This window comes from Engystomops pustulosus, chromosome 1 (assembly GCF_040894005.1).
Source record: "Engystomops pustulosus chromosome 1, aEngPut4.maternal, whole genome shotgun sequence".
Lineage (NCBI taxonomy): Eukaryota > Metazoa > Chordata > Amphibia > Anura > Leptodactylidae > Engystomops > Engystomops pustulosus.
Genome location: NC_092411.1, coordinates 192,959,367 through 192,973,264, shown reverse-complemented (window position 1 = coordinate 192,973,264; position 13,898 = coordinate 192,959,367). Strand labels below are relative to the sequence as shown.

The 13,898-nt window shown below is 41.1% G+C and overlaps 1 protein-coding gene across 1 annotated transcript in view; it reads right to left on the bottom strand.

The window, feature by feature from the left end:
- Positions 1-8,667, bottom strand: part of MOB1B (MOB kinase activator 1B) — a 44,765-nt gene extending 36,098 nt beyond the window's left edge. Inside the window, exon 1 of the mRNA XM_072116613.1 lies at positions 8,516-8,667. Within this exon, the coding sequence (XP_071972714.1) occupies positions 8,516-8,529 (14 nt within the window). The 5' untranslated portion in view covers positions 8,530-8,667. The remainder of the gene's footprint in view (positions 1-8,515) is intronic.
- Between the last annotated feature and the right edge of the window lie 5,231 nt (positions 8,668-13,898).

Sequence of the window (13,898 nt, the reverse complement as noted above, 5' to 3'; positions counted from 1 at the left end):
GGGTCCTACTTGCGAGCAGTACAAGGATTATATACGAACCCGACAGCGGCCATAAAATTACCACATGCCTCATCCCCACCCATGCAGATTCGGAACGGCACACGACAGGGATGTCCTTTATCCCCCCTCATCTTTGTCCTGTGCATAGAGCCGCTAGCGGCTATAATCCGTCAAGATCCTGACATACAGGGTATCCATATTAGAAATAAAGAGTTTAAACTATCATTATTTGCAGATGACATACTCCTAACTTTGACGAAACCCCTAACATCCTTACCCAACTTAACGTCACGACTGCGACAATTTGGAGCCCTCTCAGGATATAAAGTAAACCCTTCTAAAACTGAAGCTTTACCCATTAACATCCCGGCAGATTTGGTAACCTTATTAAAATCTAACTATAAATTTTCCTGGAAAACAACTGCGTTGAAATACTTGGGGATAAATCTTACCTCCTCTTATAAAACATTATACGAGCAGAATTTCCCAAAGTTGTTTCATGAGATCCGTTCTCTACTAGCTAGGTGGAACGCACTACCAATATCTTTGTTTGGTAGAATAGCATCCGTCAAAATGACGGTGTTACCCAAATTGATGTACCTCTTTGAAACTCTCCCAATTCCGGTACCCATGAAGGTGCTTAAATCTCTGCAAGCCTCCCTTATCCGCTTTGTATGGGCGCAGAAACGTCACAGAGTAGCCAAATCTGTCTTACTATCACATAAGTTGAAGGGAGGGCTATCTATGCCTGACCTCATCAAATACTACTGGGCGGCGCACCTGAGGCACATTCCAGCTTGGTCGCAACTTTGGGTCTATTCAAAATGGATGGAAATCAAAAAATTATGGCTCACCCCATTTCACCCCAACTCGTATTTATGGTCCCAGAAACCTATCTCCCCTAATACCCAGATGTTAGGCCCTTTAGCGTTCACACTAAACATATGGAACACTTGTAAAGCCAAATTTCCACTCGCATCACAGGTCTCCTCATTGCAATCTTTTCTTTACAACCCGGAAACAGAGGACTTTATGACGGGGAGGGTTGTGAAACCATGGCATGAGAAATGCCTGTTCCGATTTGCGGATATAGTAGACCACATGACCCTAAAAATTTTTTCCTTCAAGCAGCTTCAAGACAAATATAGCATCCCGCAATCCTCTCACCTCCAATACCTCCAAATACGCCACTTCCTACAAGCAGTAAGTAAAACAGATAAGGTCTCCAAACCTACGGAATTCGAATATATATGCAAAACGACGACACATACTGCAGGACTAATCTCTGCTATATATTTGTTACTGTTACATCCTGACCCAAAGGCCTTTCCAACTCACCCATATATGGCTAAGTGGGAGGAGATAGTGGGGGCCCCAATGTCACAAGAGACTTGGCAACGAATATGGCAATATGCAGCTCAGACTTCCTTGTGTACAACATACAAGGAAAATCAATACAAATTGTTGTTCCACTGGTATCACACCCCTGCTTTCCTGCATCAAATATTTCCTAATGTATCAGACAGATGTTGGAGATGTAGGATAGAAAGGGGATCCCTGCAACACATCTTCTGGACATGCACTCTTATACAACCGTTCTGGGAGAATGTAAGGAAACTGGTTAAGGAGATCATTAATATTAGATATCCCATTGACTCCGCTATTTTACCTGCTGAATATCACTGATCTGCCCATGACTAAAGCTACTAGGAAACTCTGTTTACATATTCTTACTGCCGCTCGATGTCTGATTGCACAACATTGGAAACGGCAAACCCCTCCAACTCACGCTCAGTTGTTAACAAGGGTAAGAGAAGTCCGGAGTATGGAGACCATGACGGCCTCCATGAATAACAAAATGGATCTTTTCGATAAAGTATGGGGCCCATGGGATATGTACTGGGCAACAATCTCGTAGGGCAATTACCCAGCTGCCGGTAGGACTGTACTTTATCTGGATTCGGGTAATTAGAGTCCCCCCCGCCCACCCTTCCCTCCCTGAATTGTCTGTCTTGTGTTTGGAATGTTTTGTGTTCTCATACAATTATATGTTTAAAGCAGATGATGATGCAAAATATCTTACTTAGAGTGGAACAGACTGTTTGTACATCTCTTTTTTTCTCTTCCTTATTGCAACCATGTTGGTAGATACAAATGTTTGTAACAAGTTTATTGCAGTTACGAATTTTTTATAATATTTAAGTTTTATGACCGGAATTCCGGTAAAAATTGTACATCTTATGTAAAGTTCTTTACCTTTCCTGTATGAAAAAAATGTAAATAAAAATACAGTTAAACAAAAAAATAAATAAATAAGAAATTGGGAGAAAAATCATGTTTGGTTTCTGAATGTTGTAAACTAAAGGAACCTGTCAGTTTTATAAAGGGAACCTGCCATTAGATTTGACCTAATGTTACAATTAGATATTTTTGGAAAAAAAAAAAAAAAAAAAAAGTATATTTATACACGGGATTTGTAAACATATGTAGCGTAAAAGAGGGCTAGGATAATATATATTCAAGACCACTAAGATCAATTTAAACATTTTTCTGCAGAGATGAAAGACAATGGGAAAACTAAATAAAGATATGTATACAACCTTGAGAAATATCTCCATCTCCATATATCTCCCTCTTTTCCTCGTTCACTGACATTCGATTCTACAGTCTCTGCTGAATCGATCTTGGTAGAACAAGACAAGGCAAATGTAACATATGTATCTTTGGATGGGGCAATGAGATAGTGACTGCGAGGCGATTAAGATAAAGGCAACTGGGGATGCACCATTTATTTCCATTTCTTTCCAAGTTACTTTTTCCATGAAATCCACCACTACGCGTGTGCTGTTTATGCCACACACATCATAGCATCCACTTGCTTGAAATCAACAGAGGATCAGTGATAGAACCTAGACAGAGACAAGTGCTGAAAGGCTAATAGAGTAATTACCAGAAAGATTGTTACTCCTAACGTACTAGGCATTTAAGCAACATGGGTTAAACTCTTTAAATACAGTTGACTTAGTATCAGGCACTTTGCCTGCCTTTGCCTTTATACCCTGCACGATGATGAATAATGAAAATCCATGGCATATACCGAGCAACGACACAAAGCATGTGGGAAGAAACATAAAGGGAAGCATGAGGCCAAGCTGTTCCTGCCTACCGCACACATCCAAGTATCCCTGAGCAACAATCAATACCATAGAGCCTTGCCTGTGCAAGTATATTTACAGCTCATGGAAAGGCCCTCGCAATAGGGAGTCAGTGGGAAGCAGGGACAATGGGACTGTGACATGAAGTATCAAATACAGTATAACCCAAATGCAGATAATTCCACACTCTCTCAGCCAGAGGTCTCGCTTATATTTTTCCAGAAGAGTAATAATTTAGTGTTAATAACATATATAGTGTTAATAAAATACTGATATGTGTGCTAAAAAAATTTAAACAATTGTAGTCACTTTATATCAAGTATTAAGTAAGGGGTACTCAACCTTTTTACACCGCCTCAGAAACTACAAACTATAGCTCAGACCGTGACAGCTGCCGCTGCACATACCGGGCTTTTATACAGATCACATATACCATTGATCTTATGGTTACAGCCCATTAGATCACTGTAACCAGTGATCCGTACACACAGGCGTGCAGAGAGGATGCACATTACATCTTCCCTGCACGTCTCTCACCCCCAAAACACTCAGTATGAACGCTGTATTCAGGGGTGATGTGACAGGGAGATTATATAGCCCCCCCCCCCCCATCACAGTATAGGATTGGGCCTGATCCTGCAATGGCTCTGTGAGCTGAAATGCACAGAGCTAGGGGAACAAGCAGGACTCCTCACTGCTGAAACTTGCTGACCGAAGCTTTAGCGGCCTGCAATGAGCAACTCCGCTCCAGTCACACTTCTCCCTTTCCCCCTTTAGCTAAAATGTTGTGGCAGCACAGACAACGCATACTCTGTGCTGCCACAAGATGAGGAAACAGAGGGGACGTTTTTGAGTCGTTGCCTCGGAGCCCAAAGGGACTCCACTGAAGCACCCCAGAACACTTGCTATTGACTTAGATAAGATGAAAAATTAAAGGGGTTTATGTGTTGAAGCGCACAATTTAAAGCCAGATATACGTCTCCATAAACGCCTATTTCTCCTGGCCACAGAAGGTCCACATACACAGCTGTGCCCCCGTACCATCAGCAGGAAAAGGATAGAGCATGCTCTATGTTTTCTTGTAAGTATGGCTGGGGACCATACGTCCCTGTGAAGAGGGGAAGGGAGAGCAGCGCTCATCCCTCTCCAGCCGAACATGCGATATGCCCGGGTCCGGTCTAGTGTAGCACACATCTGTGTGCGCATGTAGCTTACCACGCATTATACAGTTTCCATATATCTGTACCATTTATTGTTGAAATCTAGATTGCAAGTGATGCAGCAGAATTATTAAGATGTTGGATCCTCCTGATAATTCTGATGCATGTGGTTGACATGTTTAGCATAAATCTTTAAATATCAGCCCTTTAAAATCAAGTCCTACCTTAGAGGAAACTACCATGAGGAATCTGCCATCAGAAGTAGATTTGATGGTAGATTTCTCTATCCTGCTTCTTCTGCTCCTTGCACCATAGAGCAGCTCGCTCTCTCCTTCATTAGCTACTCTGCTCATAGCAGAGCTGCGTCAGTAGCTGGAAAGTACCTGGGTACATCTGACAAGTACTTACCACTCTTGAGCCTTCTCCTAGGATGCAGAGTGAAGCAGAAAGAGGACGTCTAAGCTGCACTTGCTTCTTCCTGTGCCAGTTAACTCTTCCACTATTTATGGACTCTGACTAACAGCAGGGTGCAGGCAGCAACTCCACACTTGCCGTGCAGCACACAGAAGAATGTTGCGCAACCCCTCTTCTAGAGCTTTCAGTTGTGATGAATGTGTGCACTTTATGTACATGCTCAGTAGTGAAGTTTCTCTGGAAAAGATCAGAGGGATGAGGCATGGCAAGAAATGCCTACACTCATCTTTGAAATTCTAGAGTGAACAGTATGACAGGGACTGTGGAGTTGTAGTCAGGGACCATTTTGGTGGAATCAGAGTTGTAGTCGGAGAAGTTGTATAAAAAAAAAAAGTGTATTCCTGGAAAACCCATTTAAAATACCACTAAAGCTAGGACATTCAGCACATTTGAAGATAATTCAGCTCAACCCAAAATAAGTTTACATATCTTTCACTGGATTGGTGACAACACATCATTTATTTTACATCCCCATTAACATACATTTACACTAAACATCTTTGGCTTAATCATATAGACGGCACCAAACTCTTGAACAAAAAGATTACTCCAAAGTTAGAAATTAGAAAAATCACATATCTTTATTGGAATATACAAAGCATGACAATAATTTAGGGACCACAAATGACGGATTAAAATGGCGTGAGTCCAAATAAGAGCCATAAGCGGCATAGAGGTAGGTTATACAATCCATATGCAACGTTAGCATTAAAGAAACAAACTGAAAATGGTAACAATCAGTAAGTAAATGAATCAGATAATTAAGGTATTAATTATTTTGGTATGGTATCTACAAACTTTTACATGATTTTCTTAAAGGCTTGGCTTTGTGGGGTTTTCCCCTTAATTATCCGATTCATTTACTGACTGATTGTTACCATTTTCAGTTTGTTTCTTTAATGCTAACATTGCATATGGATTGTATAACCTACCTCTATGCCGCTTATGGCTCTTATTTGGACACACGCCATTTTAATCCGTCATTTGTGGTCCCTAAATTATTGTCATGCTTTGTATATTCCAATAAAGATATGTGATTTTTCTAATTTCTAACTTAGGAGTAATCTTTCTGTTCAAGAGTTTGGTGGTATCTATTAAGCTTATGGTGTGTAAGCCCTCACCAAGTAGCTTGTTACCCTTTGTGTGTATTAATCATATAGACGGGTTAAAGGTCATACAGACTTTAAAACTGGCAACCAAGTTTGGGGAAATGCGCATCATATATCAAAACATAGGCAACTATTACACCAAGGATACATGTGTTAGCTGTTCCAATAGCACATGTCCTTAAAGTACATTCATATGCATAAGGCCTAAGAGACATCCATTCTACTAAAATATATACTGTACATAAAAAAAGCTTTATACAAAGGAAACTCATGTAACCCCCACTGTAAATGCTCCTTTGAAAGTGAAATATTTTGCCGTCAAGGTATATCTGATGCATAGTTTCTCACCAGCATACATGATAAAGAATATCCAGGCTTTGTAGTTAAATATTATCCAAAGAAGAAAAATATCAGCAGTTAGCTATTATACCAGCAACATTAACTTTGAGGAATTATACAGAACGCTCAAGAATTATTTTTTTGTATATGAAGTACAATATGAATCGATGATATGTGATAATTATAACACAAATATGGCACATCCAAGATAAGATTTCTGCTTTAAGAATTTAATCTGTTGTTGGTAGATTCTGATAGGTGGTAGAATGAAATATTCTAGACTAAATAAATGGTCACAGGAGAATGGCAAATATGTAGGAATTTGAGAACCTTGAGAAAAATCATGTCCCATCAAAATAAAGCATGGCAGAGGCTCTCCGTGCTGCAGCTTCACATGTTGTCACACTGTTTCCCACTGCTCTCCCAGCACTTCCCCGCTCTCTTGGCCTGATGTAATTTCACAGCAGCAAAGAAAGCACACAGTGGTTCATTAGTATAATTTTAAAAGTTGATTTTAGAAGGACAAAGGAAATGGATAACAAAAATAAGAAGGTTACAAGAGTCATGGTGCCTGGAGCTGTGAGTAAGTGTCCTTTGTTTATCTGCGTTTCATTTTGATAGTAGATTTTAAGCCAAAATGTTAAGCAAAATTGTATTTATTAGTTTTGTAGATGATAACAGTAAATTTTGTACTATACTTAAAGAAAAATATTCATGTGCACTGTGTTTTCCCCTCCCTATGTTCCTGCTTTTAGCATGATGGTTAAATCAGATTTCTCTCCCCAAGGCTAGAAACACACACAGAGACCACAAGCCTCATAGGAGCCCCTTCTGCCCCACAAAAGAGCAGCAGTGAATTGTCATTAGAATTCAGTGCTGCAGTTTTGTAAGAAAGCTATAGGATTGGTACAAGATCCCTGTGCTGGGCATGCTGAAAGTAAACATGGCTGACCTATCATTCCCCTGACATCAGAAGGGTAGATATGATAAACAGCATTTACATGTTCAGCAGAATTATTAATATTGTCTTAAAGGAAATCTACTGCTTAATTTAACCTCTACAAAGGGCCACCAGTGGTTTGCAAAGGTTAAGATCCTTAATGCAGCAATCCCTTTATTATATAAATTAGTCAGGTCCTTCCTTTTAAAATAATGTACTCTATATTTACATAACACTTCTACCATGCCTGCCGTCTACCCCGCCCCCTTCTGCCGACAGCTACTCACTGTGGTTGCGCAAAGCGATAACTGCTGCAAGTAGCAGACAGAATTGGAGGTGGGCAGCATGGTGGCTTAGTGGTTAGCACTACAGCCTTACAGCACTGGGTTCAAGTCCCAGGGTCAACATCTTCAAAGAGTTTGAATGTTCTCTCTGTGTTTGCGTGGGTTACCTCCAGGTCCTCCTATTTCCTCCCACACTCCAAAACATACTGTTAGGTTGATTAGATTGTGAGCCATCAGGGACAGGGGCCGATTTGGCAAGCTCTGTGCAGCGCTGTGTAATCTGTGTGCGCTATATAAATAGAGAATAATGAGTGAGTGCATGAGTGACATCTACTAAGGAGGTGCCGGAGGAGGCAGAAATCAAAATTCAACCTTTGCAATGAGTTACCTGTATAATGAAGGATAGCTCCTCCAGAACAAGAGATGCTATCTGTAACTGTTTTCTACTCTGGCTAAAAGATTAAGATCCCACCTTCAACGCTTTATCTCAGGACCCTCATAAGATAAATGAAACTAAGTTCCTCAGCTGAGGAGGTGAACAGATGCCCCACTAGGTTACCCTTGGGTGTAATGATCAGCCCTCCAGCTGTCATAAAACTACAGTTCCCAATCCTTTCTATAGGAGCTATGCTGAAAATTGCTGAACAATTGAACATGCTGGGAGTTGTAGTTTCTCAACAGCTATAATGCTAAAGGTAGTGGACCCTGACTTAAGAAACACTACCCAGAAGCCTGACAATGCACCTTTCTTCTTCATGGGTCAGAGGTCCGTTCTCTATAAATAAGCACAACTATCAGGAAACATACAGATCAGGCCCATAGGTCCAGAAAAGTTTATTTATCCCATTCTGCATATGACACCCATAGAGGAGAGTACTGCACCATCATGTGTAATGTACAGACTATCACCCCACCAATAAGAGGCTGCACTATTCAGTACCAGACAAAGGACATAAACACAGAGGCTGACACTCCACTCAGGGTGACCATGGACAGATCAGTATGCGACAAGACAGAGAAATGGCAGGCAGGTGACAAGCACCCTGACACTCACAACAAGAAGCTCATCTCCTTGCTAAGCCGGCGGCGGCGGCAGCAGCAGCAGCAGGGTGCAGGAGGTGACAGTCCTCTCCGAACAGCAGCTGTAATCCTTCTGCCAGAGAGACAGCCGGGGGTGTGAACCACACGCTGCACAACGCCTTTCCCTCAACAACTTTATTTAAAAAGAACAAGGATGACAAAATAAGAAAGAACAAGCAAATACGCGCGAGCACTTGTCCACAATATTATATTCTCCCCAGAACTGTATTATACCAGTGACTGCATCACTTAATACACACTTAGTATTGTATGACTATTCCCAACAGGAATATACATTGTCCTATTAGAGATGGAGAGTAATGTAATGCAATAAAGGCATATCCACACCTTCCTATTTTCTGGAGGTGAGTTTGTATGATGCCATAGGAAAATGTACAAGCCTGGTCCACATCACCGGCGCCTCCGTCCTCGGGTTCTGTGAAACTATAGCTGCAGGCCACATAAGTTAGAAGTAACGGCAACACAAAGTAAGTGCCCCCTCTATACATGTATCTTAATGGGAAACGGGAGGTTCCGTTTATAGTTTCCGATAATCAGGAAATCAGGCACTGGTGTGAATTTAGGCTTTTCTGTGACTTGCACTGATGCAGTTAAAATCCACACCATAAGTCACCATCCGCTACAGAATGGGGACAAATTTATTTTCGAAGTAGTATATGCTGTAGATTTATATCTACCAGATTTTGGGATTCTGTAAAATTTAACATAATGCTAGAAAATGTTCACCTACCCCCAACCATCTCCCCTAGTGTTCCCCAAAAGTATATTACTGGTCCCAAGAACTGTCCTTCCCACAATGTATAATTCCTCCCAATTATAATCTTATATTTCCTGCTTCAGTCTAGCTCCCCTTTATTTCACTTCCTGATTTATACCTCACATAAAATGCCCCCTCCCCCATTTATAATGCTCTAATTTTTTGTAGCTTTTATTTTATAATACGCATATGTGTCCTCCCCTTTTCCCTCTCCTTTTTGGTGTGAAACTAGATACTTACCTTTCCCAGTCCCCTGCTTCTGTTTTCACTACCGCTACTACTCCTTGATCTGAAGTCGGGAGGTGCAAAGATGTCATCATATTGGGCCACATTTACTAAGGGTCCTGCCCCAGTTTTCTGTCAGACTATGCACACTCTTTTTAGTGCAAACTGCTTGCACAGGTATTTAAGAAGTGTCCGTGCTATATTTGTGTCGCACGCGACCCTTTTGTGGCGCAGCTGCATTAGGCATCATACAACACAAATTAGGGGGTGTTCCAATGCCAAGACCGTGCACCAGATTAAACATGTAAAGTCTGACAGAATTGTATCGCACACCCAATGTTAATGGTGCACCAAAATAAAGTGGTGCACTCTGTCTGGGCACTGGAGGGAGCGCCAAATTCATGAAGAACATGAGCCAGAAATCCTAAATCTGGCGCACCCTGTACACTACACATGCAAAAAACAGAGGTTCAGTGGTGGTGCAGAGAGCTGACGTGCTTCACCGCTGCATTTGACATGTTACAGTAGTAATATAATTTTTTATATTAAAATATATGATTATCAATTGTGGGGTTTAGCTCATAACAACAGTTGTCTTTATTTTGGCATAAAATAAAATGGAAAAAAACAAAACAAAACTTGCTCCAGCTGGCAAAAAAAATAAAAAATAAAATCATTATTATATAGCACAGTCCTTACTATTCTGTCTTTAGGCTTCCCAATACAGCAAGGACCAGCTCATTGTGCTTCAATCATACCCCCTTCACCTGACACTGCTGGATTTACATAGGCCACTGTTAGTAAAATGTCAGAAGCCAGATGAAATTGCATATACACCTGTACCCTAATAATATAACCATATTGTCACCCCACAAAACTAGATGGATCAGAAGGTGTCTGCTTAGAGAGGCCCCGTCCACACCCTGGGATTTTACATTGAGCACCGGAGGGAGAGATAGGAACTAAATCAGCAATAAAACTGAGTAAAATGGTAAAGTAAAGGGTTCAAATTTTCTTTATTGTGTGAGGAAGGAGGCGTGACCTCCGAAACGTCACAAAAATCATGCGAGTGTTTTTCTCTGCTAAGAAGTGACTGACGAGAACATCTACTCCTCTGCTGAAATCCACCTGTGAGAAGTCTCTACAAGGCCACGGTACAGTGAAACTCTAAAAATGGGAATTGCTTGCAACCCAAACTATATGTGATAAAGGACTTAGAGGTAATACCTCAGAAATAACTGATAAAAAAGAAAATCCTTTCTGACATGTTTGTACTTTTTGTAACCAATTTATGAAAAAGAAATATATAAAATCAAAAAATTTTTAAAGAAAATCATTCTTAGTGGCTCGCTTTCTTTTCTATATGCTGCTGATTCTGGACATTCTAGGGAGTCTAGTGTGTTCCACTACTTGTTGTAATTTTGTGCCAAACAATACTTTTATAAAAGACTTTATTGTGTTAACATCACTAGGGGATAGAAATGTGAGAATTTTCTTTCATGGGAAAACCCCTTTAAGAAAGTTAACATGATAGAACTACCTGGCTGGTGGACATGATTACCTTGCCCACCTTCTCAACAATCTCATAGCACCGTTGCCCTCTCGCCAAGAATTTGCCCTCTACTCTTAGTACTTAGTACACCATAACCCGATCCTCAGACTAAACTGTCTAAAATGGGCTGACCCGTTATAGACTCTGACCTATGCCTCATGAGCCTGGAGGAGATGCTCTGTTACAATAGAAATAACTTACGCTATCTGTTCCTGCAATTGGGCAACATGTTTAACCCCTTAAGGACGCAGGGTTTTTCGGCTCATTTCTCGCTCTCCAACTTCAAAAATCCATAACTTTTTCATTTTTACATGTACAGACCTGTGTGAGGGCTTATTTTGTGCGTAACAAATTTTACTTTCCCGTAATGTTATTTATTTTAACATGCCGTGTACTGCGAAGCTGAAAACAAATTCCAAATGTGGAAAAAAATTTAAAAAAAAACGCACGTTCTTGTGGGCTCAGTTTTTACGACTTTCACTCTTTGCTCCAAATAACACGCCTAATTTATTCTTTGGTTCGGTGCGATCGCGGTGATACCAAATTTATACAGGTTTTATTGTGTTTTAATACATTTTCAAAAATTAAATGAATGTGTACAAAAAAGAAAAAAAATTTTTTGCCATCTTCTGACGCTAATAACTTTTTCATACTTTGGTGCACGGAAATGTGTGAGGGGTCATTTTTTGCGAAATGAGGCAACGTTTTCATTGCTACCATTTTGAGGTCTGTGCAACATTTTGATCATTTTTTATTTCATTTTTTTATGTTATGTAAAAAGGTGTAAAAGTCGCATTTCGGACATTTGGGCGCCATTTCCCGCCTCGGAGGTCACCGCCGCCCGTAACCGTTTTTATATTTTGATAGATCGGGCATTTTGGGACGCGGCGATACCTAATATGCTTGTGATTTTTACTGTTTATTATGTTTTATATCAGTTCTAGGGAAAGGGGGGTGATTTGAATTTTTAATATTTTATAAATTTTTTTTATTTTTTAAACTTTTTTTTTTTTCACTATTTTTTAGACCATCTAGGGTACATTAACCCCAAATGGTCAGATCGCTGCTACCATATACTGCAATACTTCTGTATTGCAATATATGGCATTTTTGCAGCACATTCGTTACAATGAGCCACTGGCTCATTGTAACGAATCTGCAGATGAAGGGTCAAATGAAGACCTGAGGCTACCATGGCAACCGATCGCCGCCCCCCAATGACGTTCGGGGGCGCGGAGATCGAAAAAAAGATGGCGGCGCCCGTTATTGCGGTTATTAGCGGTGGGGGTTTTGTGCAATATGCAAAAACCCCCACCTTTGTATGAAGAGGACTCAGCCCGTGAGCCCTCTTCATACATCCCTTATACCTACGGCTACGGCACAGAGCGTTAAGGGGTTAATAACACTTTTGTAAGGTGTGACTTAACTCTTCCAGGTCTCCTTTACTAAGGTAAGGAAACAGGTAAGGTAATAAGAAATCCCTGTCCTGACCATCTTTCCCAACTACTTTCAACTATGACAAACAATAAGTCAGACAGGACAAAACCACATGACCACATTGAAGGGTATATTGCTCATTCCCTTAGATGGCACATTAATGCTTAACCCGTTCACGACCCGTGACGTAATAGCACATCACGGGTCGGCCGCGGGTGCATGGAGAGGGCTCAGCGCGTGAGCCCTCTCCATAGCCGGTAAGTCTTTGCTGCATATTGCAGCAAAGGCTTACCGGTAACATCCGCGAACGGTGCTCTTTTCGAGGATCGCCGCTCCCTGTGACGTCATCGGGGAGCGGCGATCCGTCGCCATGGTAACCTCGGGTCTCACGAAGACCCGAGGCTACTTCGGGTTATCCCATGCATTACAATGTGCTATCAGCACATTGTAATGTATGAGTAGTAAAATCCCATAGCTCCCAACCGTCCCGATTTTGACAGGACTTTCCCGTTTTTCGTACCTCTGCCCCGCGTCACGGGCAGCTATGAGATTGTCACGGATTCTCCCCCCAGGTCCCGCTGTGTCCGCATAGTAAATACTTTGAAAGTCTGAACTCACAGTACAGAATGGCTTCTACAGACATCGGGAGGGAATCCTTTTCAGAGAAGTGTCGGGCTTAGCGGAGAGAGCAGGGACCACGTCATCAGCTTCAGATCAGCATCTGTCCATATATGGTCACTGCATCTCCTAGGGTTCCCCAGAGCAGACATCGGGAGGGAATCCTTTTCAGAGAAGTGTCGGGCTTAGCGGAGAGAGCAGGGACCACGTCATCAGGTCAGATCAGCATCTGTCCATATATGGTCACTGCATCTCCTAGGGTTCCCCAGAGCAGACATCGGGAGGGAATCCTTTTCAGAGAAGTGTCGGCTTAGTGGAGAGAGCAGGGACCACGTCATCAGGTCAGATCAGTATCTGTCCATATATGGTCTCCAGGGCTTCCCCAGACACAAGCTCTTTATATAATTAAATTAAATAAAGTTTTGGCCAGGCTGAGATTCGAACCTGAGACCTTGTGCACCATAGACAGGAGCTTAACTAACTGAGCTATGAGCCCAGTGATACAGAGCTGAGGATTTCTGGTAACTAAGAAGTGTTATCTGCCATTTACACTGTGACACAGACTAATGCACTGATATATAGAGAGGGATCTTCTCAGAGGTTATTATTGTAATTATTGAGACTATTATTATTATTATAAATTTTATTATTTTTATTATTATGGAGATGATTATTAATAATGGTAAAAATAATAATAATCATCTCAATAATAATAATAATAGTCTCAATAATTACAATAATCTGAGA